Here is a 25,584-nt window from a genome sequence, read left to right as displayed (position 1 = left end):
ACTAAGCAATGGTTAGAAAGATAATTATTTTTTCTATCAAATTTTCTTTCCTACCAGAAAAATTATATTTTTCAATTTTTCTACCACTTCAATTTTTCCCGGTCTACCAAGCAAAGCATTGAGTAAAAAATAATAATAATAAAACAATGTTGATGTCAATATTTAGGGGTTAGAAATTTCAAGTTACAAACTATGTTTTAAAATTTTAAAAGAAATTATTAATATGTAAGAATAACATTTTTTATTTTTTATTATTTTGTAATTTTATAAATATATTTTAATTCTTTAGAATTACATTTTTTATAACTATGATCAAATTGATAAAGTATGTAATTCTTAAAAATTAAATATGTTATCATTTCTCCATCACAAAATAAACAAATAATAAAATTAAACTAAAAAAAAAACAAACACAATGAGTTGATACTAAACCATAAAGAGAAAGGAAGGATGAGAAAAGATAAATATGCATAAAGCTAAAAGTTGATACATGTCAAACAAACATCCCATGAAGCCATTTGATATATCCAATGCAAAAGCTCACTTGCAAATAAAGTAAAAGTCTTCCGTGCCCTGCCTCAACCTCTGCTTCATTCTTCCATCTCCATCTTCACATTTCATTCATGCAAGTTTTATAACACAATGAGTACTTGATCAACTTTAAACATACCAAATTTCTAACCAAAACCATGCTGGTAGAACGGACTATTCTGGAAGCCACGTCTCTACTCTACTCTAATATGGAATCGAATCTGATAGAGAAATTACAATTTTATCACATACCTCAATCTTCATCCGTAATAACAACCTTTTGGATGTGAGCAATTTTGTGCCAATCTTCACCCCCATTTTCTCTGTATCTTTTGCTCAACTCCGGACATCCGCCAATTCTCAATTCTCTAAGGTTGGTGAGGCGGTCTATTCCCTCCGGTAGAGCTGACAAATTTCTGCAACCCTCAATCTCAAGTTCTTGAAGAGAAGTGAGATTCGGTAGCCATGCTGGTAGAACGGACAACTTTGGACACCCACTAATTCGTAAACGCCGCAAAGTGGAAGAAGATCCTTGAAGAAGCAATCGCGGCAAATCTCTTAAGGCATCTAATACGATGAGTGTGAAACTTGTAAGGCTCAACTGAAGGTCTTTGTCTTCTTCCTCTTCTGGTTCCATTTTCAAATTCAGGCTATTGCAAAATCCTATACAAAGGTGTTCTAACTTGGTTAGGAATTTCAGGCTCCGTGGCAATGAGACAAGACTATTACAGACCTGCAGGTCAAGTGTCCGAAGTGACTTCAGATACTGCATTCCTTCAGGTAAACATTTTAATTCCCTACAGAATCCCAATTTCAAGTATTGAAGAGAAGTCCAACATCCTGCTCGTATTTCTTTCAAATGCGTAGCTTTAATGGTTATTACTAGATGTCTAAGCTCAATCAACCTTTGCACGCTGTCAGGCAACTGCTTCAAACCAGTATTTCCCAAATATAACGATTGCAAGCTGCGAAGCTTATCGAAAGACCTCGGGAGTTCACGTAGACTCGTACATCCGCCCAAGTCAAGGTGTCGTAAGTGCTTTAAGGTACCAATGGAATTCGGTAAAGCCGTCAATGGTGAATTCCTTAAATCTAATGCTCGTAGATACTTGAAATTGGAGAGACACAGATTTATAAGTGATTCATAAGTAGTCTTTGATTCCTTTGAAGCATTCTGGATGATTACTGTTCAAACATTTTTCATTTCCTCCAAAACACGTGGAACTCCAACCAACTTCTCATCCCATAATAATAAATGTCGAACATTTTCATCAACCGTTTCTGTTTCGGAATTCACTGTTTTACATTCTTTTTGAGACACATCTAATGCAAGATCATGTACCAGATCATGCATTTTGAAGGTAAAAAACAACCAATAATCCTGCTCCATTTGGATGAGGCACCTTGACAATAATTCATTCAAATATCGTTTGCCAACATCCTCCCGCTCTTGATTTTGCTTTGAATGCTCAAGAAGTCCATTTGCCATCCAAAGACGGATGACTTTCTCACTATAATAGATCTCATCTTTCTTGTACAAGGACAGAAAAGCAAGACATCGTTGCAAATGAGATTGCAAATGATTGTAACTCAACTTCAACACTGGTAAAATATCGTTTTCATGTTGCTCAAGTCTCCATATTTCACTCTCTCTTATATAGATCCAATCAGATTCATCCGTTTTCTGAAACAGTAGGCTTCCCAATGTTCTTACTCCCAAAGGAACCCCTTCGCATTTTTTCACAATCTCCTCCCCGATTCTAATGAGATTTGGATAATGTCTTTCATCACCATCATTAAAAGCCCATTTTGTAAATAAGGTCAAACAGTCTTCAAGAGGGAGACCTTTCAATTCATAAGGGCGAATTGAACTCATTATCGAGGCAACCTTCAAACTCCGAGTAGTCACGATAATTTTGCTTTGACGCAAGCCATCTATTGATCTCAACAAATTTCTTAACTCAACCCATTTTGCTTGATTTTCATTCCACACGTCATCCAGGACGAGCAAGAACTTCTTATCATTCAAAAGGCTTCTCAAACGAGCTTGCAAGGCTTCAAGTGTTGATTCATCACATCTTTCTTCTTTATTTATAGACTGAATAATCAGCTTGAGCAATCTAGAAAGATCAAATTCCTCAGAAACACAGATCCATATCTTCAAAGGAAAAAGGCTATTAACTCGATCATCATTGTATACAAATTGCACGAGTGTGGTTTTCCCTAAACCCCCAATTCCAACAATGGGAATGACAGGGACATTTCGATCCTCACTTGGTTTCATCAACATACTAATAATGTTCTCTTTATCCTCATCTCTACCAATAACATCAGAAGAATCCACAAAAGAGACGGTCTCTCTGCGAAAAACATGTCTACTGTCGTTACACTGACTTAGAGCAAAGCTGTTCCACTCAGTGGCAAGTTCGCCTAGTCTCCGATTGATGTCTTTGATTTTATGACTCATTTTTAAAGAGAATGAAAGAGGCAAACAACAGGAACCTAAAAGTCGCACCTTTAAGTTGCTGATGTCGGGATTATTGATGGCGTCCTGTTTCTGGAGAGCTTCACACTTGAAATCGTCAATAACGTCCTCAGCATCGTCAAAGATGTTTCTGAGCTTCCACATACACAGGCGCAGCTTTTCATTTTGGTGCTGTTGCCGCTCGGCATCCAAGAGCACAGCTTTAATGCTGAACATGGTGTCCTCCAGCTTTTTCAGATCGGTTTTGACATTAAACGCCAAGCGAACTTCTTCTACAGAGAGATTGCCAATTTTGGCGAGAACCCTTTCTGCAATATTGAACAGAAACGTTTCCGCCATAATTGAATTTCTAGAGCAAAGCTTGAATGATTGAGGGGAAGGAAGGCAAATGAATGATTGAGGCACTCAATAATGATTTTATTTTTTTCAGCCACATATCTGCTTTTGATTGTTGACTAGGCTTAACGGTTGACTTGGCTGGAACTTAACTACGGTGTGTTGATAAATTAAAAAAAACAAAGGTAAACTATCAAAAATAAACATTTTTATTTAATTTAGGTTACATTTTAATCTCTTATGTTTAAAATATTATTTTTAGTTACTTTTGTTATTATTTTATAAAGAAAATGGTCACTCTATCATTAACATTTAAAACTCATTTTAACTGTTATATTGGACTATCGTTTGAGAAATAACAAATTTTAACGGCAAAGTGATGATTTCGTAAAAAAATGTTAATGTAAGTGACTAAAATGTAACATTTCAAACAATAATAACTAAAATGTAACTTGAGGTAAACAAAAGTAACTATTTTGAAAGTTTATCCATTAAAAGGTATATGGATTAAAAATATTATTTAAATTAAATTCATAAATTATATATGGTAATATAATTTAAATATTTGTTTTGGATTGAGAAAATGTTTTTTTAGGTAAAAATAAAATTTAAACCTCCTTTTGAAACTTAAAAGATAAAGATGGGGTTTGTTTGAAGTTTTAGGAATAAAGTAAATAAATATAAGTCTTCTTTTACCAAAATAAATATAAGTTAGATAAATAAATGGTTTGATTTTAATGGGTATAAGAAGTATTTTATTTAGGGTTCATATATGACTAAATTTACGATAAGTATTTTAATAGCAAGTTTTCTCCTTTGATCGATAAGTCAATTATAATAATCGAGGATACATTGGACTATTAACTTTTTTATGTGTAAATTTATTGTAAGAATGTCCAACAACTAACTTTTATTGAATGAATAACTACGAAACACAAGTCTACGATTTAACTCCGATAACCTTGCGAACTAGAATGGCCCAACCGTTTCAAAACTAATTGCTATTTCCTCCTAACAGAATCTAACTAACTACTTAATTGGACATGCCAATGTGTTCTTGAGTAGATTGAATACGATAAACGATCAACTCGATATTTCCAACTGTATGCCTATCAATACTGAATCAACAAATTCTTTTTAACTTGATGTCAATATAATTTTGCGAGACTATGAAGTCTATCTCCTAAACTGAAAAAACAATAAACATTGGAACGAAAGTTTTGAAATGTAGGTTCATATATCACCGCTATCTATAAGGTTATTTATCAGCTTAAAACAAAAAGGTAAATGATGCAATAATACATAAGTAAAGAAAAGAGTTATAACAGAATTGAGATCAGGGAAGAAGTTCAATTCCCCATTCCATTCTCCCTCCCTTGTACCTCGCCTAAAACCTTATTTCTACTTATACTCATCCATCTAATATTGAAGAGTTATTTAAAAATAAAATAAAATTAAAAGTATCCATTTTTCAAATAAATCCAAATATAAAAGCTCAAAACTTTTACAACAGCTTGCATTTTCAACTTTTTTAACTTCTCGAGTTTACTTTTGCACCTAATCAAAAATCAAATAATAGGTCCAAAGTTAGTAGCATCTCATTCAAGAATTTATCAAAATTAAGCGTGATAAACATGTAAATTGGATGTATTATCACTTTTCATACCAAGTTTAATATTATTTATCATTTATTATTTTATAAACTTTTTAAAATATTATATTAAATTAAAATAAACCATAAATCAAGTAATTTATGTAGAATTAATGATGTACAAGTAATTTAAAAATATATGATTAATCGTAAAACCATTATTGAATCAATCAGATATATGAATGTATATGTCATGGTGTTTAAGTAATTTTAGGAGTATTTATCAGTTGTATATCTCTCTATTGATGATTGTAATCTTGTAAATTCCTCTAATTACGAATTGAATCAGATACTAGAATTTGATTAAATTATAGAACTAATCAATTAATTATTGATTTAATTAAATTATTCCTCTAATTTATTTGATATTGGATAGTGGGATTTTAAGGTGGGGAAGTGAACCATGCCACAGTTTATATAATAAGTATTAGGTGAATTCTCTTTTTCTTTTCTTCAATTTTTTTTTAGCACCATTGTTACTTTATTTTTTTCAAACTAATGGTTAGTTTAGTTTTTTGCTCAAAACTTTTATGACAGCCCAATTTTTTTTTATTTTTTGGGTTTGCTTTTACACCTAATTAAAAATTAATTAATAGGTTTAAAATTAGTAACATCTCATTCAAGAATTTATCAAAATTAAACAAAATAAACATGTAAATTGGACATATTATCACTTTGCATTCAAAGTTTAATATTATTTGAAATACCCAAAATATAAGGGTTAGAAGAATCAGATAATTAATCGTGGGGTTGAAACGGATATCAAAATTAAGGTTAAAAAAATTAATTAAAGCATTAAAATAATATAATCATGTATTATTATATTAATTAATCTAAAACAAAACTTAATTACGATGTTTAATTTGAAAATAGTGTGTTTTAATTAAATTAAGACCTAATTGAAAAAGGGGTAAAATAAATTAAAATATTAATAGTGAGATATGATTATGGGTATTAATTATTGTATCTAAACTAAAACAAGAATGTGTAAAAAACCTATACAATTAAATAAGTTAATAATAATAATAAATTAAGTAAATGTATAAACTAATAAAGAATATATAACACATCATACCCGACCTAGACGTTATGGTCAAATTTTAAGGAATTACATACATTTGTTTTAAAACCATAACTAAAATTCGGAAGTGTAACATAAAACAAAACTTTGTATGATATTTTCAATTTCATTTTTATTGCAAAAAACACTTATAAAATCATTTAGTTTTGCAACAAAAAACTTAAGTTGATCAGAGTTTCGAAAACCGTAGTTTGATTTTGAAATTCAACATCTTGCAATTTGGAATAAATATTCTAAATAGGATAAAGTAGTTCAAAAACAATTAACAATCCCCAAAAAAATCCAAAACAGTCAAATTAAAAATAATAAATTAACTTAAACAAATTTAAAAACAATATTTTAATCCGAGCTCCTGCTACCCAACTCCTCCTATGTTTGCTGGTTACTTGAGAGGAACAAACAAAAGGTGAGCTTATGAACTTAGTGTGTAACACATTCTAAGCAAACAAAGAATTTCTTTGTAGTAGAAAATCAAACAAAGAATTTCTTGTTATAGCCCAAAATCTGAAAAAAAAAATAAAACAAACCTTCTTGTTCAGGGGAAAATAATGTTTTGAACAAAATCGAAGTTTCCGCCAAATATCTGTCATTTTGATTGGCTTTACTTGACTGAGCTGGGGCGTATATAATTCGAAAAAAGGAAAAATCCTTCTTATATGAAAGAAATAAATAGGGTAAATTACATCAGTCATCACTCAACTTTGGAGTAACTGACAAAACAGTCATTCAGGTTACAACTTAGTCGCTCAACTTTCAAAAAATAACAAAACAGTCAGCACTAACGATTTTCTGTTACAGACCAATATATGGGCTAGGTCTTGTCTTATCCAAATTTTAGGCTTATTTACTAGGTCCAAGCTCAATTCGATCCGAAAAATGGGCTTAAATTTTTGTCTAAGTTCGAACCGGATAAAAGTACTAAAGCTCATGCTCGGTTCTGCTGAATTAATTTTTTATATTATTTTGTATATAAAAATTAAAAATATAATACATAAAACATATTAAAAACATTAAAATAAATATTTCTTAACAAATTAAAAAAATTTATACTTAAATAACACTAAGATACGTGTAACTTATCAAGCAAAGGCCTCAAAAGTAATAACATAATTAACAATAAAACAAGAGTTATACAATATATCCAAACAATAACAACAAAAATAATAACATAATAGTGAAATTGTAGCAAAATAATGAGAAAATAATAGGAAAACAATAAGAAAATAGTAGATTTCTTTTTGTCTTTTTGCTAATTTGGGTCGGGCCTGAGCTAAAAAAGTCTTACCCGAGGCACAACTCATTTTTTAAAAGGAAGCACAAACAAATCAAATAAGTGCACAAAATGAAATTTTCATTTAACTTTCAGTTGGAAAGTTAATTCTTTCTATAAATTAAAAACTATGAGTACTCTTATGAAAAATAGAATTTATTCTTAAAAAATTATCAGTATTTTTAGATAGAATATCAATGCTCAAAAGTGTATGCAAAGTATGTTCATAGGTTTACTCGTAGTTCTTATTTATAGAAAAATGATACAAGAGTTTTGTTTGAACAATGTCTAATTAAATAATAATATTTTAATAAAAATACGAGTTCTACATGAAGTAGAACTAGAGGGTGGCAACATGCCCTAGCATACACTAGGGTTTACCACCCATTTGTATTATCAAGGTCTATTTGAGCTTTTTGTATATTGGATACCATTATATGTGTTATCGAACTTTTATCCAACATTTATAATTTATCCAATCAAATAACTATTTTCTATCATCTAAAATATTATTAATTTAATTAACTAAATTAATTTTTCAATTAATTTTTTTCTTAATTCAACTCTAATTTCATTAGAGTCATGACAATTTTATTGTCTTAGAATTTATAAGAAAATTAATTTAATTGTCTTATTCAAACCAAGTAATTTAATTCATTCTTTGAACTTTAATTATTTAATTACAATTAATTAAAAAATAATTTGAAAAAAAATTAATTTCTAAGTTATCTTTTGTATTTAGTGGGAGAAAAGACATTTACTACGGATAGTGATATATACGATCTATTTCTTTACTTATCATTTTAGTTCATTCTACAATCTATCAATTCTATATGTAATTCGTTTCGGGTTATCTCGAGCTAGAGAAGAGACTTATTGGACATATGTAATTAGAGCTCAAATAATTTGTAATTAAGTTTTAGCTCTTCACCTATTAATTACAACTTATTTAATCATGGGTCATTCCACTATAGTATAATGACTGAACTCTCTCTTATTGTATATCATTACGAAACTACTTTATTTAGTGCCCGTCTAATAACCTTGTCATAAGTGTATTACCCTTATAGGATATCTTTAATCTTTTTGAGATAAAATATGTTCTTCTTGTATGATTCTATCTTATCTCATACTTTCCATTACATCTTTTGATATAAAAAAGTAATTATTAACATATAGTAATTAAATCATTTGTCTTAAGACAAATGACCCGTAGTCACGTTTTTTTTTTATCAACAATGTAATGTTAATGAGAGAATATCGTTTGTCTTTAGAGGGCTATGAATTCCATTATTGTGGAATGGTGCTATATCATGTAGAAGTAGTATATCTGACATACTACCTTTCGGTTTTTTTATCAATTTAAACTCGGGCTTTCATTTATATTAAAGCATACAAGTCACGCATATATAATCTATCATCCACTCAGGATTAAGGTATAACACACTATGAATATCACAAATGAATAAATACATAAAAAGATTTATGATAAATTCAACTTGGATCATGTCCGACTATTGTCAGTTCAGACAATGACATCTATGTCTATATCTTCAGGGAGTTATCCGCATCAATTTTGATTAGAACGCGGACTATTTAGATTATCTATTGATAAAAAATGTCTTTCTCGTATTATGATCCGACCAGATAATATAATTTAATATTAATTAAAATATTAATGAATTAATGAATTAATATTTGCTTATATTTTACTATCTTGATTATTAACGATACAAAATTATTAACATGTCTTGCAACTTGCTAACTCCAACATACAATTCACCAAAAAGGGAAAAAAAAACCTCGAAATCTTGCAGGACTAAAAATTTCAGCATTGGGTATTAAATTATATGTTCAGGGATAATTTTTCTCTACTTACATGTGACTTTGCAATTGAAGATCTTATACAAGTTAAAAGAAATGTAATTTTTTTAATATTATTTGAACTCGAATTTAAATATCAAATTTAAGAATGTTTTAAATTGCCCCTCGATTGATACTAATGAACAAAAAGAAGAAGAAAGTATAGGAAATCATAAACACAAATAAAGCATGAGAAAACATAAATATGCATAAAACTAAAAGTTTATACATATCAAACTAACACTACAAGTTAAAAGTTACGATCCATAGCATGAAGCCATTAAGCAAGAGTCTGAAATATCCAAAGCAAAAGCTCACTTATTAGAATTACAACTGAAATCCAAATGCAAATAAAGTAAAAGTCTTCCCTGCCCTGCCTCAACCTCTGCTTCATTCTTCCATCTCCATCTTCACATTTCATACATGCAATGTTTCCAAACACAATGAGTACTTAACAAACTTTAAACATACCAGATTTCTAACCAAAACCATGCTGGTAGAACGGACTATTCTGGACAAAAGGCACGTCTCTACTCTACTCTAAAGGGAAAGATAATATGGAATCGAATCTGATAGAGAAATTAAAATTTTACCACTTACCTCATTCTTCATCCGTAATAACAACCTTTTGGATGTGAGCAATTTTGTGCCAATCTTCACCCCCATTTTCTCTGTATCTTTTGCTCAACTCCGGAAATAAGTGAATTGTCAATTCTCTAAGGTTGCTGAGGCGGTCTATTCCCTCTGGTTGAGCTAACAATTTTATGCAATTAACAATCTCAAGTTCTTGAAGAGAAGTGAGATTCGGTAGCCATGCTGGTAGAACGGACAAGTTTGGACACCCCCTAATTCGTAATTGCTGCAAAGTGCAAGAAGATCCTTGAAGAAGCAATCGTGGCAAATCTCTTAAGGCATCTAATCCGAAGAGTGAGAGGGTTTTAAGGATCAACTGAAGGTCTTTGTCTTCTTCCTCTTCTGGTTCCATTTTCAAATTCATGCTCGCGCAAAAATTTATATAAAGGTGTTCCAACTTGGTTAGGAATTTCAGGCTCCGTGGCAATGAGACAAGTTTATCACAACCACCCAAGACAAGTGTCCGAAGTGACTTCAGATACTGCATTCCTTCAGGTAAACATTTTAATTCCATACAGCTCCTCAATTCCAAGTATTGAAGAGAAGTCCAACATCCTGCTCGTATTTCTTTCAAATGCGTAGCTTTAATGGTTATTACTAGATGTCTAAGCTCAATCAACCTTTGTACGCTGTCAGGCAACTGCTTCAAACCAGTATCTCCCAAATTTAACGATTGCAAGCTGCGAAGCTTATCGAAGACCTCGGGAGTTCACGTAGACTCCTACATCTGCCCAAGTCAAGGTGTCGTAAGTGCTTTAAGGTACCAATGGAATTTGGTAAAGCCGTCAATGGTGACCTCCTTAATTCTAATGCTAGTAGATAATTGAAATTGGAGAGACATAGATTTATAAGTGATTCATGAGTAGTCTTTGATTCCTTCGAAGCATCTTGGATGATTACTGTTCGAACATTTTTCATTTCCTCCAAAACACGTGGAACTCCAACCAACTTCTCATCACATAATAATAAATTTTGAAGGTAAAAATCAACCCATAATCCTGATCCATTTGGATGAGGCACCTTGACAGTAATTCATTCTGTTGCACGGAAGCGTGTGAAAGAGTAAAATTATTGTACTGAAAAATCACACTAAGTTCAATTCCCAGGAAAGAGAGGTGGATCACGAGGATCGCTTACATACCAGATCTTTCCTAGCCAGAATATCCCTCTATCGTAATTTAATAGCACAATAAATCACTACAATGACACTTGCAAAATATGCAGAAAAAAAAGTAAAGAACACTAGAATTTTAACGAGGTTCAGCAAATTTTGCCTACGTCCTCGGGCACTACCAAATATATTTCACTCCAAAAATACAAGTGAAAGTTTACAAATAGGGAGAGAGAACAATTGCCTTAAGTAGAGAATGGCAAGTGTGGGATGAAGAAAGTAAGAAATGGTTAGGCCTATTTATAGTTGAGGTTTAAGGATCAACTTGCAATGTCCCTATACAATTAGGGACCAAAATTGCAATTATCCCATGGTAACTTTTAACCCAACTTGCCAACCAATCTTACTTTCTACTTTCGGTGCCCACCCTTTTTGACTTTTCAAACAATGTGGGTGGGTTCCAATAATCTCCACCTTGAAGATTTGATTAGGATAATCTTATCTTCACACAATTCTTTCTGCCTTTGACAACAATACTTGATAGTGCCTTCTTCAACTGTTAAACTTGCAGGATATTAATCAAGTTCAAACAATGTTTGAACTTGGTTGCTGTTACCACCTTGGTCATCATATCTACGGGATTATCTGCAGTCTTGATCTTCTAAAGACAAATTTTCCCCTCTTCAATAATTTCCCGCACAAAATGGAATCGTACGTCGATATGTTTTGTACGTGCATGATAGACTTGATTCTTTGCTAAATGAATAGCACTTTGACTATCACAATATACGTTAATATGCTCCTGAACCAACCCCAAGGTTTTAGCCATACCTTGTAACCAAATAGCCTCCTTTACAGCCTCTGTTACAGCCATGTACTCGGCTTCTGTGGTTGACAATGCAACTGTAGACTGTAGTGTAGACTTCCAACTTATTGGTCCTCCAGCAAGTGTAAACACATAACCAGTGGTTGATCTTCGCTTGTCCAAATCACCGGCATAGTCAGAATCAACGCACCCAATAACACCTTTACCAAGTGTATTATCCTGCTTGAACAGTAATCCAACATCCACGGTCTTCTGAATATACCGTAGAATCCATTTCACAGCTTGCCAATGTCCTTTTCCAGGATTATGCATATACCTGCTCACTATACTAACTGCCTGTGAAATGTCGGGTCTTGTACACACCATTGCATACATCAAGCTACCCACTGCATTAGAATACGGAACTTGCAACATGTATTCTCGTTCCGTATTCGTCGAAGGAGATAGTTGTGCAGAAAGCTTGAAATGAGAAGCCAACGGGGTACTTACAGGTCTTGTCTGCTCGTTCATGCCAAACTGCTGTAGTACCTTTTTCAAATACTGCTTCTGAGACAAGCTAACTCTATCATGAGCTCTATCTCTCCATATTTCCATACCGAGAATCTTTTTAGCTTCTCCTAGATCTTTCATCTCAAACTCGAGATTGAGTTGAGTCTTCAATCTTTCAATCTCAACTTTGCTCTTAGATGCTATTAGCATATCATCAACATATAAGAGCAAGTATATGAAACTTCCTTCTTATAGCTTCTGAAAATACACGCAATGATCAAATTTACTTCTTGTGTACCTTTGCCCTTTCATGAACTGATCAAATCGCTTGTACCACTGCCTCGGAGATTGCTTCAATCCTTAAAGCGACTTTGTCAGTTTGCAAACCCAATTTTCTTTTCCAGCAACCTTGAATCCATCTGGCTGAGTCATATAGATTTCCTCTTCCAAATCACCGTGTAAAAACGCGGTCTTCACATCAAGCTGAACTAGTTCAAGATCATATTGCGCAACCAAGGCTAGCAAAATCTGAATAGACGAATGCTTCACAACTGGAGAAAACACTTCATTGTAGTCTATTCCTTCTTTCTGAGCGTAACCCTTTGCTACTAATCTAGCCTTGTATCGAATTTCATTTTTATCAGGAAATCCTTCCTTCTTTGCATATACCCATTTGCATCCAATTGCCTTCTTTCCCTTGGGTAGTGTCACCAACTCCCAGGTCTTATTTTTATGAAGAGACTGCATTTCTTCATTCATTGCTTGCTTCCACTTTACACCATCAGGGTTACTTATTACTTCTGTGTAAGTAGAAGGAACATCATCATCTGTAATTGGAAGTGCATAGGCCACTATATCATCAAAGCGAGCAGGCTTACGAATCTCTCTTCTTGGCCTTCTATATGCAATTGAATCTTGTTGCTGTAGAGATTCTTGGGTAGGAACCTCTTCATCATTTGTCCCTTCAATATTAGCTGGATCATCGTTAACCTTTTCAAGCTCCACCTGCTGCAAAGTACTACTGGTTTTGTCATCCTTTTGTGAATCTTTGTACTTCAACATGGTTGATTCATCAAAAGTCACATCTCTACTGAAAACAATCTTCCTTGTATCAGGATACCAGAGACGATATCCTTTTACTCCATCAGTTATACCCAAGAATAATGCTTTCTTTGCTCTTGGGTCTAACTTAGATTCTTTTACATGATAATATGCAGTGGAACCAAATACATGCAAAGAATCATAATCAGTAGCAGATTTACCAGTCCACATCTCCATAGGAGTTTTTCCATTTATTGCAGCTGATGGCAAACGGTTAATTAGATGGCACGCATATGTAACTGCCTCAGCCCAAAATTCTTTTCCCAATCCAGCATTGGACAACAACATCGAACTTTCTCCAGTATAGTTCGATTCATTCGTTCTGCCACCCCATTTTGCTGTGGTGTATCCCGAACAGTGAAGTGTCGCACAATGCCCTCATCTTGGCATACTTGTAGAAATGGATCGTTTTTGTACTCAGTACCATTATCTGATCGAAGTCGTTTGACCTTTCGACCAGTCTGAGTCTCCACCATCTTATTCCATTTCAGAAATGCATCCAAAACTTCACTTTTTCTTTTCATTAGATACACCCATACTTTTCTTGAATAATCATCAACAAAAGTAACAAAATAGTGCATACCTCCCAAAGAAGTTACTTTGGTAGGTCCCCACACATCACTGTGAACGTAGTCCAGAATTCCTTTCGTATTGTGAATTGCTGGACCAAATTTTACCCTCTTCTGCTTGCCCAGAACACAATGTTCACAGAATTCCATTTTGCAAGAATTTGCACCTTTCAATAAGCCTTGCTTCACCAATGTCTGCAAAGCTTTTTCACCAGCATGTCCCAATCGCATATGCCATAATCTGGTAGCCTCTGAATCTACATCTTTTGTAGAAACTGTTGATGTTGATCCAATAACTGTACTTCCATTTAAAAAATACAAGTTATTTCTTCTTGTGCCTTTCATCACCGTCAGTTGCCCAGCTACTACTTTTAGTAATCCATCTCTCAAAGTGATTGTGAGCCCTTTAGATTCTAGGGCACCTAATGAGATAAGATTTTTCTTCAGGCTAGGTACGTAGCGAACATCTGTCAAGACTTGGATTGAGCCGTCGTGATTCTTCAATTGGACTGTACCCACTCCCATTGTCTTACAAGCACTATCATTGTCCATAAGAACAATTCCACCTTCTAGCTCTTTAAGACTAGAAAACCAGTCCTTATTAGGACACATATGGTAAGTACATCCTGAATCCAAAATCCACTCATCCGTTTGACATGCCATTGCCATGCCAACCAAGCTAAAGTCTGACTCCTCATCATGCTCCGCTACACATGCATTAGAAATAGCCTTGCCTTTTTGTAGCTTAGGACAATTCTTTTTCCAATGCCCTTTTTCACGGCAAAAGGCACATTCATCTTTGGCGGGTCTCCCTTTGGACTTTCCCCTTCTACCAGATTTGCTACTGTGTGAACGACCTCTTACTGTTAAGATTTCTACGGTTGTATCTCTGTGATCTCTTTTATCTTTCTTTCGAGTCTCAGATCTATACAACGCACTACAGACTGCATCAGATGTGATCGTGTCCTTCCCATGAAGCAATGTGGTGGTAAGATGATCATATTCATCAGGAAGGGAATTCAACAACAATAATGCCTTGTCTTCATCTTCAAATTTCTCATCCAAATTTAGAAAGTCTGCTAAAATTTTATTGAATGAGTTCACATGGTCATTCATCGACATACCGGGTGCATACGTGAATCGATAAAGTTTCTTTTTCATATAAAGCCTATTTTCAAGACTTTTCGTTAGAAACTTTTCTTCCAGTGTATCCCATAACTTCTTCGCTGATGTCTCCCTCATGACAGAGTACTTCTGCTCTTTGGCCAAACATAGGCGGATTGTACCACACGCCTGTCTATTGATCTTGGCCCACTCCTTGTCATCCATCTTGTCAGGTTTTTCTTCAAGGGCTATATCTAGCTCTTGCTGACATAAGACATCAAGGATCTCACATTGCCACATACCAAAATTATTGGTACCGTCAAATTTCTCTACTTCAAATTTTGCATTTGTCACAGTAGTCCTTGCTGATGACGATGCTGCTGCCATTTTTCTCCTCAATCCCAACTACTGTATACGTGAACAGTATCGTATACGTGAATAGTGCCGTATACGTGAATAGTACTGTATATGTGAATAGTACCGTATACGTGAATAGTACCGTAAACGGTCGTATTCCCCAAGTACGAACTTGGCTCTGGTACCAATTGTTGCGCGAAAGCGTGTGAAAGAGTAAAATTATTGTACTGAAAAATCACACTAAGTTCAATTCCCAGGAAAGAGAGGTGGATCACGAGGATCGCTTACATACCAGATCTTTCCTAGCCAGAATATCCCTCTATCGTAATTTAATAGCACAATAAATCACTACAATGACACTTGCAAAATATGCAGAAAAAAAAGTAAAGAACACTAGAATTTTAACGAGGTTCAGCAAATTTTGCCTACGTCCTCGGGCACTACCAAATATATTTCACTCCAAAAATACAAGTGAAAGTTTACAAATAGGGAGAGAGAACAATTGCCTTAAGTAGAAAATGGCAAGTGTGGGATGAAGAAAGTAAGAAATGGTTAGGCCTAATTATAGTTGAGGTTTAAGGATCAACTTGCAATGTCCCTATACAATTAGGGACAAAAATTGCAATTATCCCATGGCAACTTTTAACCCAACTTGCCAACCAATCTTACTTTCTACTTTCGGCGCCCACCCTTTTTGACTTTTCAAACAATGTGGGTGGGTTCCAATACATTCAAATACCGTTTGCCAACATCCTCCCACTCTTGGTTTTGCTTTGGATGCTCAAGGAGTCCATTTGCCATCCAAAGATTGATAACTCTATAACTAAAATAGATCTCATCCTTTTTGTACAAGGACAAAAAAGCAAGACATCGTTGCAAATGAGATGGCAAATGATTGTAACTCAACTTCAACACTGGTAAAATATCGTTTTCATGTTGCTCAACTCTCCATATTTCACTCTCTCTTATATAGATCCAATCAGATTCATCCGTTTTCTGAAACAGTAGGCTTCCCAATGTTCTTACTCCCAAAGGAACCCCTTTGCATATTTTCACAATCTCCTCCCCCATTCTAATGAGATTTGGATAATGTCTCTCATCACCATCATTAAAAGCCCATTTTGTAAACAACGTCAAACAGTCTTCAAAAGAAAGACCTTTCAATTCATAAGGGCAAATTGAACTCATTATCGAGGAAACCTTCAAACTCCGAGTAGTCACGATTATTTTGCTTTGAGGCAAGCCATCTATTGATCTCAACAAATTTCTTAACTCAACCCATTTTGCTTTATTTTCATTCCACACATCATCCAGGACGAGCAAGAACTTCTTATCAGTCAAAAAGCTTCTCAAACGAGCTTGCAAGGCGTCAAGTGTTGAATCATCACATCTTTCTCCTGTATTTACAGACTGAATAATCAGCCTGAGCAATCTAGAAAGATCAAATTCCTCAGAAACACAGATCCATATCTTCAAAGGAAAAAGGCTAGTAACTCGATCATCATTGTAAACTAATTGAGCGAGCGTGGTTTTTCCTAAACCCCCAATTCCAACAATGGGAATGACAGGGACATTTCGAGCCTCACTTGGTTTCATCAACATACTAATAATGTTCTTTTTATCCTCATCTCTACCAATAACATCAGAAGAATCCACAAAAGAGATGGTCTCTCTGCGAAAAACATGTCGGTTGTCGCTACACTGTCTTAGATCAAAGCTTTTCCACTCAGTGGCAAGTTCGCCTAGTCTCCCATTGATGTCTTTGATTTTATGACTCATTTTTAAATAGAATGAAAGAGGCAAACAACAGGAACCTAAAAGTCGCACCTTTAAGTTGTTGATGTTGGGATGATTGATGGCGTCCTGTTTGCGGAGAGCTTCACACTTGAAATCGTCAATAACGTCCTCAGCATTGTAAAAGATGTCTCTGAGCTTCCACATACAGAGGCGCAGCTTTTCATTTTGGTGCTGTTGCCGCTCGGCATCCAAGAGCACAGCTTTAATGCTGATCATGGTGTCCTCCAGCTTTTTCAGATCGGTTTTGACATTAAACGCCAAGCGAACTTCGTCTACAGTGAGACCGACAATTTTCTCGACAACCCTTTCTGCAATATTGAACAGAAACGTTTCCGCCATAATTGAATTTCTAGAGCAAAGCTTGAATGATTGAGGGGAAGGAAGGCAAATGAATGATTGAGGCACTCAATAACGATTTTATTATTTTCAGCCAAATATCTGCTTTTGATTGTTGACTAGGCTTCATAGTTGACTTGGCTGGAACTTAACTACGGTGTGTTGATAAATTAAAAAAAGAAAGAAGGTAAACTATCCAAATAAACATTTTTATTTGATTTAGGCTACATTTTAATTACTTCCATTTAAAATGATATTTTTAATTACTTTTGTTATCATTTTATAAAGAAAATGGTCACTCTATCGTTAATATTTAAAACTCATTTTAACTGTCATATTGGCCTATCATTTGAAAAATAACAAATTTTAACGGCAGAGCGATGATTTCGTAAAAAAAATGTTAATAGTAACATTTCAAGCAATAATGACTAAAATGTAACTTGAGGTAAACAAAAATAACTATTTTAATAGTTTACTCATTAAAAGGTATATAGATTAAAAATATTATTTAAATTAAATTCATAAATTATATATGGTAATATAATTTAAATATTTGTTTTGAGAAAATGTTTTTTTAGGTTAAATGGGGGAATGTTTGAAAAACAAAATTTAAGCCTCTTTTTTAAACTTAAAAGATAAAGATGGGGTTTCTTTGAAGGTTTAGGAATAAAGTAAATAAATATAAGTCTTCTTTTACCAAAATAAATATAAGTTAGATAAATAAATGGTTTGGTTTTAATGGGTATAAGAAGTATTTTATTTAGGGTTTATATATGACTAAATTTACGAGAAATATTTTAATAGTAAGTTTTCTCTTTTGATCTATAAGTCAATTTTAATAATCGAGGATGCCTTAGACTATTAACTTTCTATGTGTAAATTTATTGCAAGAATGTCCAACAACTAACCTTTATTGAATGAATAACTACGAAACACGAGTCTACGATTTAACTCCAATAACCTTGCGAACTAGAATGGCCCAACCGTTTCAAAACTAACTCATAAGGCAAATTATACATCCACACATAGGTCTCTAATAAATTATCAAAATCCAAAGACATAGTGTCGAAACCACTTTTTGAATTGAAAATAGGATCGACTTGAATAAAAACGAGCGTGGGAGTCGCCACCAATCTTTTTTGATTAGGTGTGATCGGGCCACCTTAAAAAATAGTTATTTTTAATAAACAATTTGATTTTATCAAAATGGTAGTTTTGGTCTACGAAAATCAAAAAATGGGTTAGGGAGTCAGATACGTACGAGGAAGGATTAGCACCCTCGTAACGCCCAAAATTGGTACCTAGTTGATTAATTAGTGCCTTAGAGTCGAATATTGAAAATTTTAAAGAGTTTTTTAAAAATGTAATCCTTTATCAAAACATTGTGGATTTTTGAGACAAAGACTTATTTTCACGTTAAGCAAGAAAGAAAGTTATGTCCCGTAAGTTAGGACGCAATATTTAAAATTCTCGATACGAGAATGAATGCCGAAATATTTATTTGAAAAAAAATGTAATTATCTCGAGTTTTAGAAGAGACCATATTCCGTAAATTAGAACACAATTTTTTATTAGTTCCCGAGATTATCAATAAATATTTGAGAAAATTCGTGTATTTGGATTTATTGAGGAAATCGAAACCCCCTAAGTTAGGGTACAACTTTTCCGAATCCCAAAACACGAAATGTTATTTATTCGAAACAAATTTTGATGTAACGAGTGAAATAAAACACAAAGTCATAAAAATGCGAAAATAAATTGTATCGTTGACGTGCAAGACCAGCAATGATAAATACAGTGATGCAAATGAGAGTAGCACGAGCAACAACCAATGAAAAATAAAAACAACTCAATAAATGTAGGGGAAAGCAAGGCAATCAATGAAGCACTCACAAATGATTTTCTTTTTCTTTCTTTGAGCAAGATATCTTGGTGGCGGTAGATCGTATTTGATAGTCGACTTTCCTTGGCTGGGACTTAAATATGTAAAATTCCAAGGAGCGGGTTTCCATAAGCTATAAAATATTTGTACCGGTGGATCCGGAGTGGGTTTCTTCATACCTATTACTCAAGTTTAGAGCACGTTTGGTTCGCTATATTGGATTAGAGGTGTAATGGAATAGAGGTGTAATAGCAAATTAACTGTTTGGTTGAATGTAATGGAATAGAGGCGTAATAGTAATCTTGTATTTGGTTGAATGGAATAGAGGTGTAATAGCATAATGAAAAAAACTAAAATGACTAAAATACCCTTGGCATAAATTTGTTTTGGTAAATGATTATTGTTATTGTTATTTAAATTTTAATAAGATTATTATTATCAATAATAAATAATTTAATCATATTTAAACATAATTATTATTAAATATATTTTAATTAAAATATATAATTTAATAAAATTCTTAATAATTAGCAGAAATTTGTTTTGGTAAATTATTATTGTTATTGTTATTTAAATTTTAATAGGATTATTAATATCAATAATAAATAATTTAATCATATTTAAACACAATTATTATTAAATATATTATAATTAAAATATATAATTTAATAAAATTCTTAATAATTAATATTCTTATATGAATTTACTCAAATCATAATATATGATACTATAAAAAAAATTTGAAATAATTAATATTAAATATATTTTAACTAAAATATATGATTTAATAAAATTTAAAATAATTATAACTAATAAATTATATTTTATGAATTTGTATAATTTAAAATAATAATTATTACATATAATTTAATAATAATATATAATTTCATAAAATTCGTGATAATAAATTTTCTTATATGAATTTATACAATTTAAAATAATTAATATTAAATATAATTTAATAGGGATATATAATTTCATAAAATTCTTAATAATAAAATGTTCTTATATGAATTTACTAAAATCAATATATAACTTGAGAATTATATTATGCATAAACATAATTAACTTATATTAAGAAAAGGTTAGATGAAAATGAAATTGTACATCATAATCCATATGTTATATAGTTTTACAACATCAAAAAGTTTGAACATTGATATTTAATGGTGAGAAAGAAATCTTCTGACCCATTCTAATCGGGCAACAGAAGGTAAACTAAAGAAAACGATCATTTGAGTTGGATGATCGGGAATTTTACTCAAAGCATCATACCGCTGATCGCCGGTTAAACCTTCAATTGACCATAAGGCTGAATATAAATTTGAAGCTTTCTCTTCCATCTTTTGATGTTCTTCTGACTTCTGCTGAACTACCACCTCGGAGGCAATACTCCTACTGATTTGATCACCAACGGCCTTGATGTTTTCGGCCAACAAAGTGGCAGCCTCATCAAATGAAGAATACACATTATCACGAGCATCAAATTTCTTCTTTCTCTTGTTTGAAGATGAGGAACCCCCTTGGTCTCTATCTCCTCGCGGATCCGTACTAGAAACATTCATGTCGTCTAAAGAGACGTCAGCTTCGCAGTCATAGAATGTGTTTCTCTCTTCATTCATATCTGTAGTACGTACATCCTCAGCATGTATTTCTTCAAGAACATCAGCAGCTGTTTGAGCGTCTTTCCCAGTCGCTCGATCTCTTGCGTATATGGCAGTAAGCTGGTTGTAGTAAGGGAAAGAACGATGTCTGAACTGAGAGGCTTCTTTGTGACTCTAAAAAAAATGAGGAAATCATATTAGTTATAAGTTTTGTAAAAAACAAATAAATACTTGAAATACATTTTACCTTTACATAGGATTCCCAAACTGCATCTTCAGCAACAACGAGCTGCCTATGCTCGTTCCAACCAAAACCACTATTGTTTTGGCCATTAAGCATGTCATAGACGACTGACCATTCCCTTTTTAGGCACCTAATCCGAGATTCAATATTTGGTTTCGCCTTCAACATTGCTCTTGGTAAAGCCTTTTCTAGCATTTTCTCTAGCTCGTTCAAATAACCGGCTTTGAACCCGGTATCAGCATTAAATGTTTCTACATTGTGCAAATCCACCATGCAAGAAACCAAGGCTGCATCTTCTTCTGGAACCCATTTTCTTTTGCTTCCTCGAGAAGCTTGAGAAGAAGCATGTGATTGTGGAACACCTGACATATTTATCTTAAGAAAAAAAAAACAAATTAACATTATTTACTATTTTTAATATCATGAATCAAAAGGTGAACAGTTTATAATATTATATCGTTAGTTCAATACTAAATTTAAATTTATAACACATGCTGGATGAAAAGATAATTAAATTATAATTCAACAAAGTTTAGTACAATATAGAATTTTAATCAAACACCACCAAAGTTTCATAAACTAGATACATAAAATAACATCAACAAATCAATTCAAACTCAATTTGTCCCTAAACCTAACTAATTTCTAGATGCTTGCCATTCATCAAACATTTGGTTGGCTAGTTCCATCCTCCAAGTCTCGTCACTAGCATATACAAGCCTTTTCACATAATCCCGTTTTGTATAAAAATTTAAGGTATAGGACCTAATCCTTGGTCTATAAGTCTGTAGGCTAAGGCTGGCACCCATTCTAAATAAGAACCAAATCGCAATTCTACAGATTTCCAACCATATTGTCAATGCAATACCAATTCTTTTACGCCTCACACTTTGTGCAATTAAAGGCAGACGAGCCATTACTGCAACATATTAAAATTAGAACACACTATCAATGAATTGAAGTTGCAATTACACATTATCAAATAAAACTAAACAATACAAACTTAGAACACACGAAGCAAAAAATTATCTACTAAATGATATCGTTGCAACAAAGTTAGAGATTTTGGTTGGCCAATTTTTTTTTTAAAAAAAATCCTAAAAGGATTAAATTGTATTACTAAATAATTAGAAGGTTTAATACTGCAATAAATCTATTTTATTCAAGGGAAGCTAGATCCCTGCTTGCCCTCCCTTATATTAACTATAGTAATTAAGGTATCAAAACTTGTTTATTTTGTAAAGCAACAAATTTTGTGATATGATTGAGAAAAATATTTTGTTACGCAACAAGGTTTGGGTTTGTTTTAGTACTTTATTTAATAATAATGTTAATTGAAAAATCATACATACGACTCCATTTTATGATTTCACATTATTGACCACTTTGAAAACAAATTTATATATAATTTTCCTTAGAAATAGTAAAAAAGGGTTCAATAAATATGAATTTGGAGACCCAAGTTTAATTAGATTTTCTTCACATGGTAGGTTCAAATGTGAAAAGATTTTCTAAGCAACATTATTTTTTTTATAAGAATGAGGATTTGCTTTAATAATCTTCTTTCTCTTGTTTTAAAACTTTTATAACATTTTAAATTTAAATTTCTTTATTAAAATATTAAATTTCTTGATTTTTAATAAAATATTAAAGTCCTTATTTTAATTATTGATTAGTCCTTATTTTAATAAAATATTAAAGTCCTTATTTTAATTATTGATGTAATTTTTTAAAATCAAATGACTCAACTAAAAATTTACTAATAATCGAGTGATTATTTATATAATTTACCAAAAAATATTATAGAATACAACTTATTTTAAAATATATATTTTATCAAGGAATGTTTAATTTTTTTTTCAAATTTGATTTTCCGAGTTACAGGATCCCATTAGCTATAAATAATGTTACATTTTATCGATTATATTAGAATTTTAACTTCCACTCTCAAAATAACTTTTATTATTATTATTATTTATGATTAATAAAATATAAACTTATATATTAAAGATAATGTGACATTAGGAAAACCAAAGAGACAAATTTGTATAATATGGAATCCATTATAAACATAAAAGGCCCTATCTATTTTGTTGATTTTCATTCACTGGCATTCAATATTCATAGTTGAATTATATCAATCACATCTTATTTATATAGAATTAAATGCAGGATTGTGGTCCTATTTAATTTCAAATTTATAATATTCTTTTGATTATTTGAAAATCTTAAATAAAATATCCGACATTAATGTACTAATAAATTACAACTTTACTAGTATATGTTAATGGACTTCAAATATTTTATTTTCATATGGAAATATAGGTCTTCTTTTGTACTTTTTAAAAACTGTTCAAAGAAATTTACCAAAAAAAACCAATTTACTCATATTTCATATTAGAAAGGACCTTTATAATACTTTTAGTAAAACTTAAACATTCTCGAAGATAAATGTAATATACTTGAGTTGAATTCAAATAGTAATAAGTTTAAATCTAAATTAACTCCTCAATGTTCGACACAAGCTCGATTTAATCAGTTTATAAATTTTTAGCACCGAAATTCGACCGATTTTAATTGGTGTAAATGAAAACATATCATTAATCACATGTTTTGATTTAATCTCCATTTTAGCAAATCAGATAAATCCAATTTTTATTTTAAGATCTAAATTTATTATTATCTTAATTCACTTATATAAATTTACTATCAATTATTATTAATAGTGAATTATCAACCAAACGGTTTAATCACGTGTATCTCATGTATCTAAGAACACAAATAATGAACATGTCCTGCAAGTAACTCGTTTTCGTCACTAGCATATCCATTTTCATATTCTACTGACTAACAAATCAAGAACAAATCAAGTAAATTGTTTTTATATTCTACTGACTAACATAAACAAATTCAATTTCCAGCAGACAATCAAAACAATTTCCAGAACAAATCAAGAACAATATCAAAACAAATGCAACAATTTCCAGTTTCATCTTCTATTCACTAGCAAATCAATACAAATCAATAACATTTTCCAGCAGACTATCAAAACAATTTCCAGAACAAACCAACAAAATCGAAATCGCCTATAAATTCTTCAAAAATGAAGCAAGCAATCTCATATTTCCAGTCAAACAGGCTGACTTTGAATAGAAAACCTTGGTCACACACATCTTAAAACAATATAAGGCCTGTTACATTAAAATATATAAATCCAAAACTGCTAAGATATATATATCTAAATGGCAATGGCCAAAACTGCTAAGATTTAGCTTTTATTTTATGCAAAATGATACAATATAAATAAAACTTTAAACTGAAGCCAACAAATTTTGACATCTAAGCTAAGGGATCAAAGATTAGATCCATTTTGTCCACTGCTTTTGAGACCATGCATGCAATGCATGTATATCTACCCCTCCCTACACCAAAAACCATATATGCTAAAATGCCATTAAAGTCTAATTGCCTATTTCTTTCCCAGTATTTATCATATTTACAAGATTTAATCAGAAATAAGCAAAAATCGATGAAATTAATAAATAATCCCAGCACTGTATCTTCCTGTGCTAAATGATGAAGAAAATAATAAACGGAATGAATGATAACAGAGACCGAGATAACAAATCTATATTTCAATCATATACATGCACAACAGATGAAGATAAACATCTCTTTTACTTCAATGATATATGATGACTCAAAGGAAAATAAACAGCAATAGAAACATGCAATCGGGGAAACTAACCTGTATTGACTTGATCGGGGCAGAGTGCAATGAAGAACAACCTGTAATCAAAAAAGGGAAAACCGATTAGGTTAACAATGCAATAATCGATGAAGAAGTCACTGCACTAACAAGGTAGTGATTCGAATCTGCTAACATGCAAAAAAAAGCTAAAGACACTACAAGGCAGCCATTTAAACTCATTACAGAGAGAAAAAGAGAGTTAGAAAAGAAAAGAAAAGAAAAAAGAGAGTTGAAACTCATTACAGTGATTCGAAACCTTTACCTTTCAGTTGCAGTAACCTGGAGACCCACCAACTGAGAGCAATCGAAAGAGTGACAGAGAGAACAAGAAAAGAAAAAGGTCGACTGGTTGAGAAGGCAATCGAAAGAGTGACAGAGAGAAAAAGAAAAGAAAAGAAACAAAGGGAGCAAATCGGGGGAAAAGAGGCGTAATGGACTGGGAGCAAATCGGCAGAAAAGAAAAGCAAAGAAACAAGGAAGGAAATCGGATGAAGCTAGAAGGAACAGAAGAGAAACAAAGGGATTGGGGGAGGGTAAAACAGGGAGGGTTTGCTGAAGCGGTA

General features: G+C 32.3%; 2 protein-coding genes across 2 annotated transcripts; both read right to left on the bottom strand.

Moving 5' to 3' along the window:
- Positions 1-451: 451 nt before the first annotated feature.
- On the bottom strand, positions 452-3,447 carry LOC107931998 (disease resistance protein RGA2). Its single transcript, XM_016863939.2, has 2 exons — positions 784-3,447; positions 452-608 (listed from the first exon to the last, which is right to left on the bottom strand). The coding sequence occupies exon 1, from the start codon at positions 3,353-3,355 to the stop codon at positions 1,721-1,723; it is 1,635 nt and encodes a 544-aa protein (XP_016719428.2). The 5' UTR covers positions 3,356-3,447; the 3' UTR covers positions 452-608; positions 784-1,720.
- Positions 3,448-16,109: 12,662 nt separating this feature from the next.
- Positions 16,110-17,610, bottom strand: LOC107932032 (putative disease resistance protein RGA3). Its single transcript, XM_016863975.2, has one exon. It carries the CDS (start codon positions 17,541-17,543, stop codon positions 16,110-16,112), a length of 1,434 nt encoding a protein of 477 aa, XP_016719464.2. The 5' UTR covers positions 17,544-17,610.
- Positions 17,611-25,584: the final 7,974 nt, after the last annotated feature.

The sequence above is a fragment of the Gossypium hirsutum genome, chromosome D13, assembly GCF_007990345.1.
Source record: "Gossypium hirsutum isolate 1008001.06 chromosome D13, Gossypium_hirsutum_v2.1, whole genome shotgun sequence".
In the NCBI taxonomy this organism is placed as follows: domain Eukaryota; kingdom Viridiplantae; phylum Streptophyta; class Magnoliopsida; order Malvales; family Malvaceae; genus Gossypium; species Gossypium hirsutum.
Note: the sequence above shows the minus strand (reverse complement) of the source record. Positions and strands in the feature narration are given on the sequence as shown.

What these genes read in the sequence shown, in the direction of transcription:
- LOC107931998 (XM_016863939.2), bottom strand. Translation starts at nt 3,355, where the DNA reads ATGGCGGAAACGTTTCTGTTCAATATTGCAGAAAGGGTTCTCGCCAAA.
- LOC107932032 (XM_016863975.2), bottom strand. Translation starts at nt 17,543, where the DNA reads ATGGCGGAAACGTTTCTGTTCAATATTGCAGAAAGGGTTGTCGAGAAA.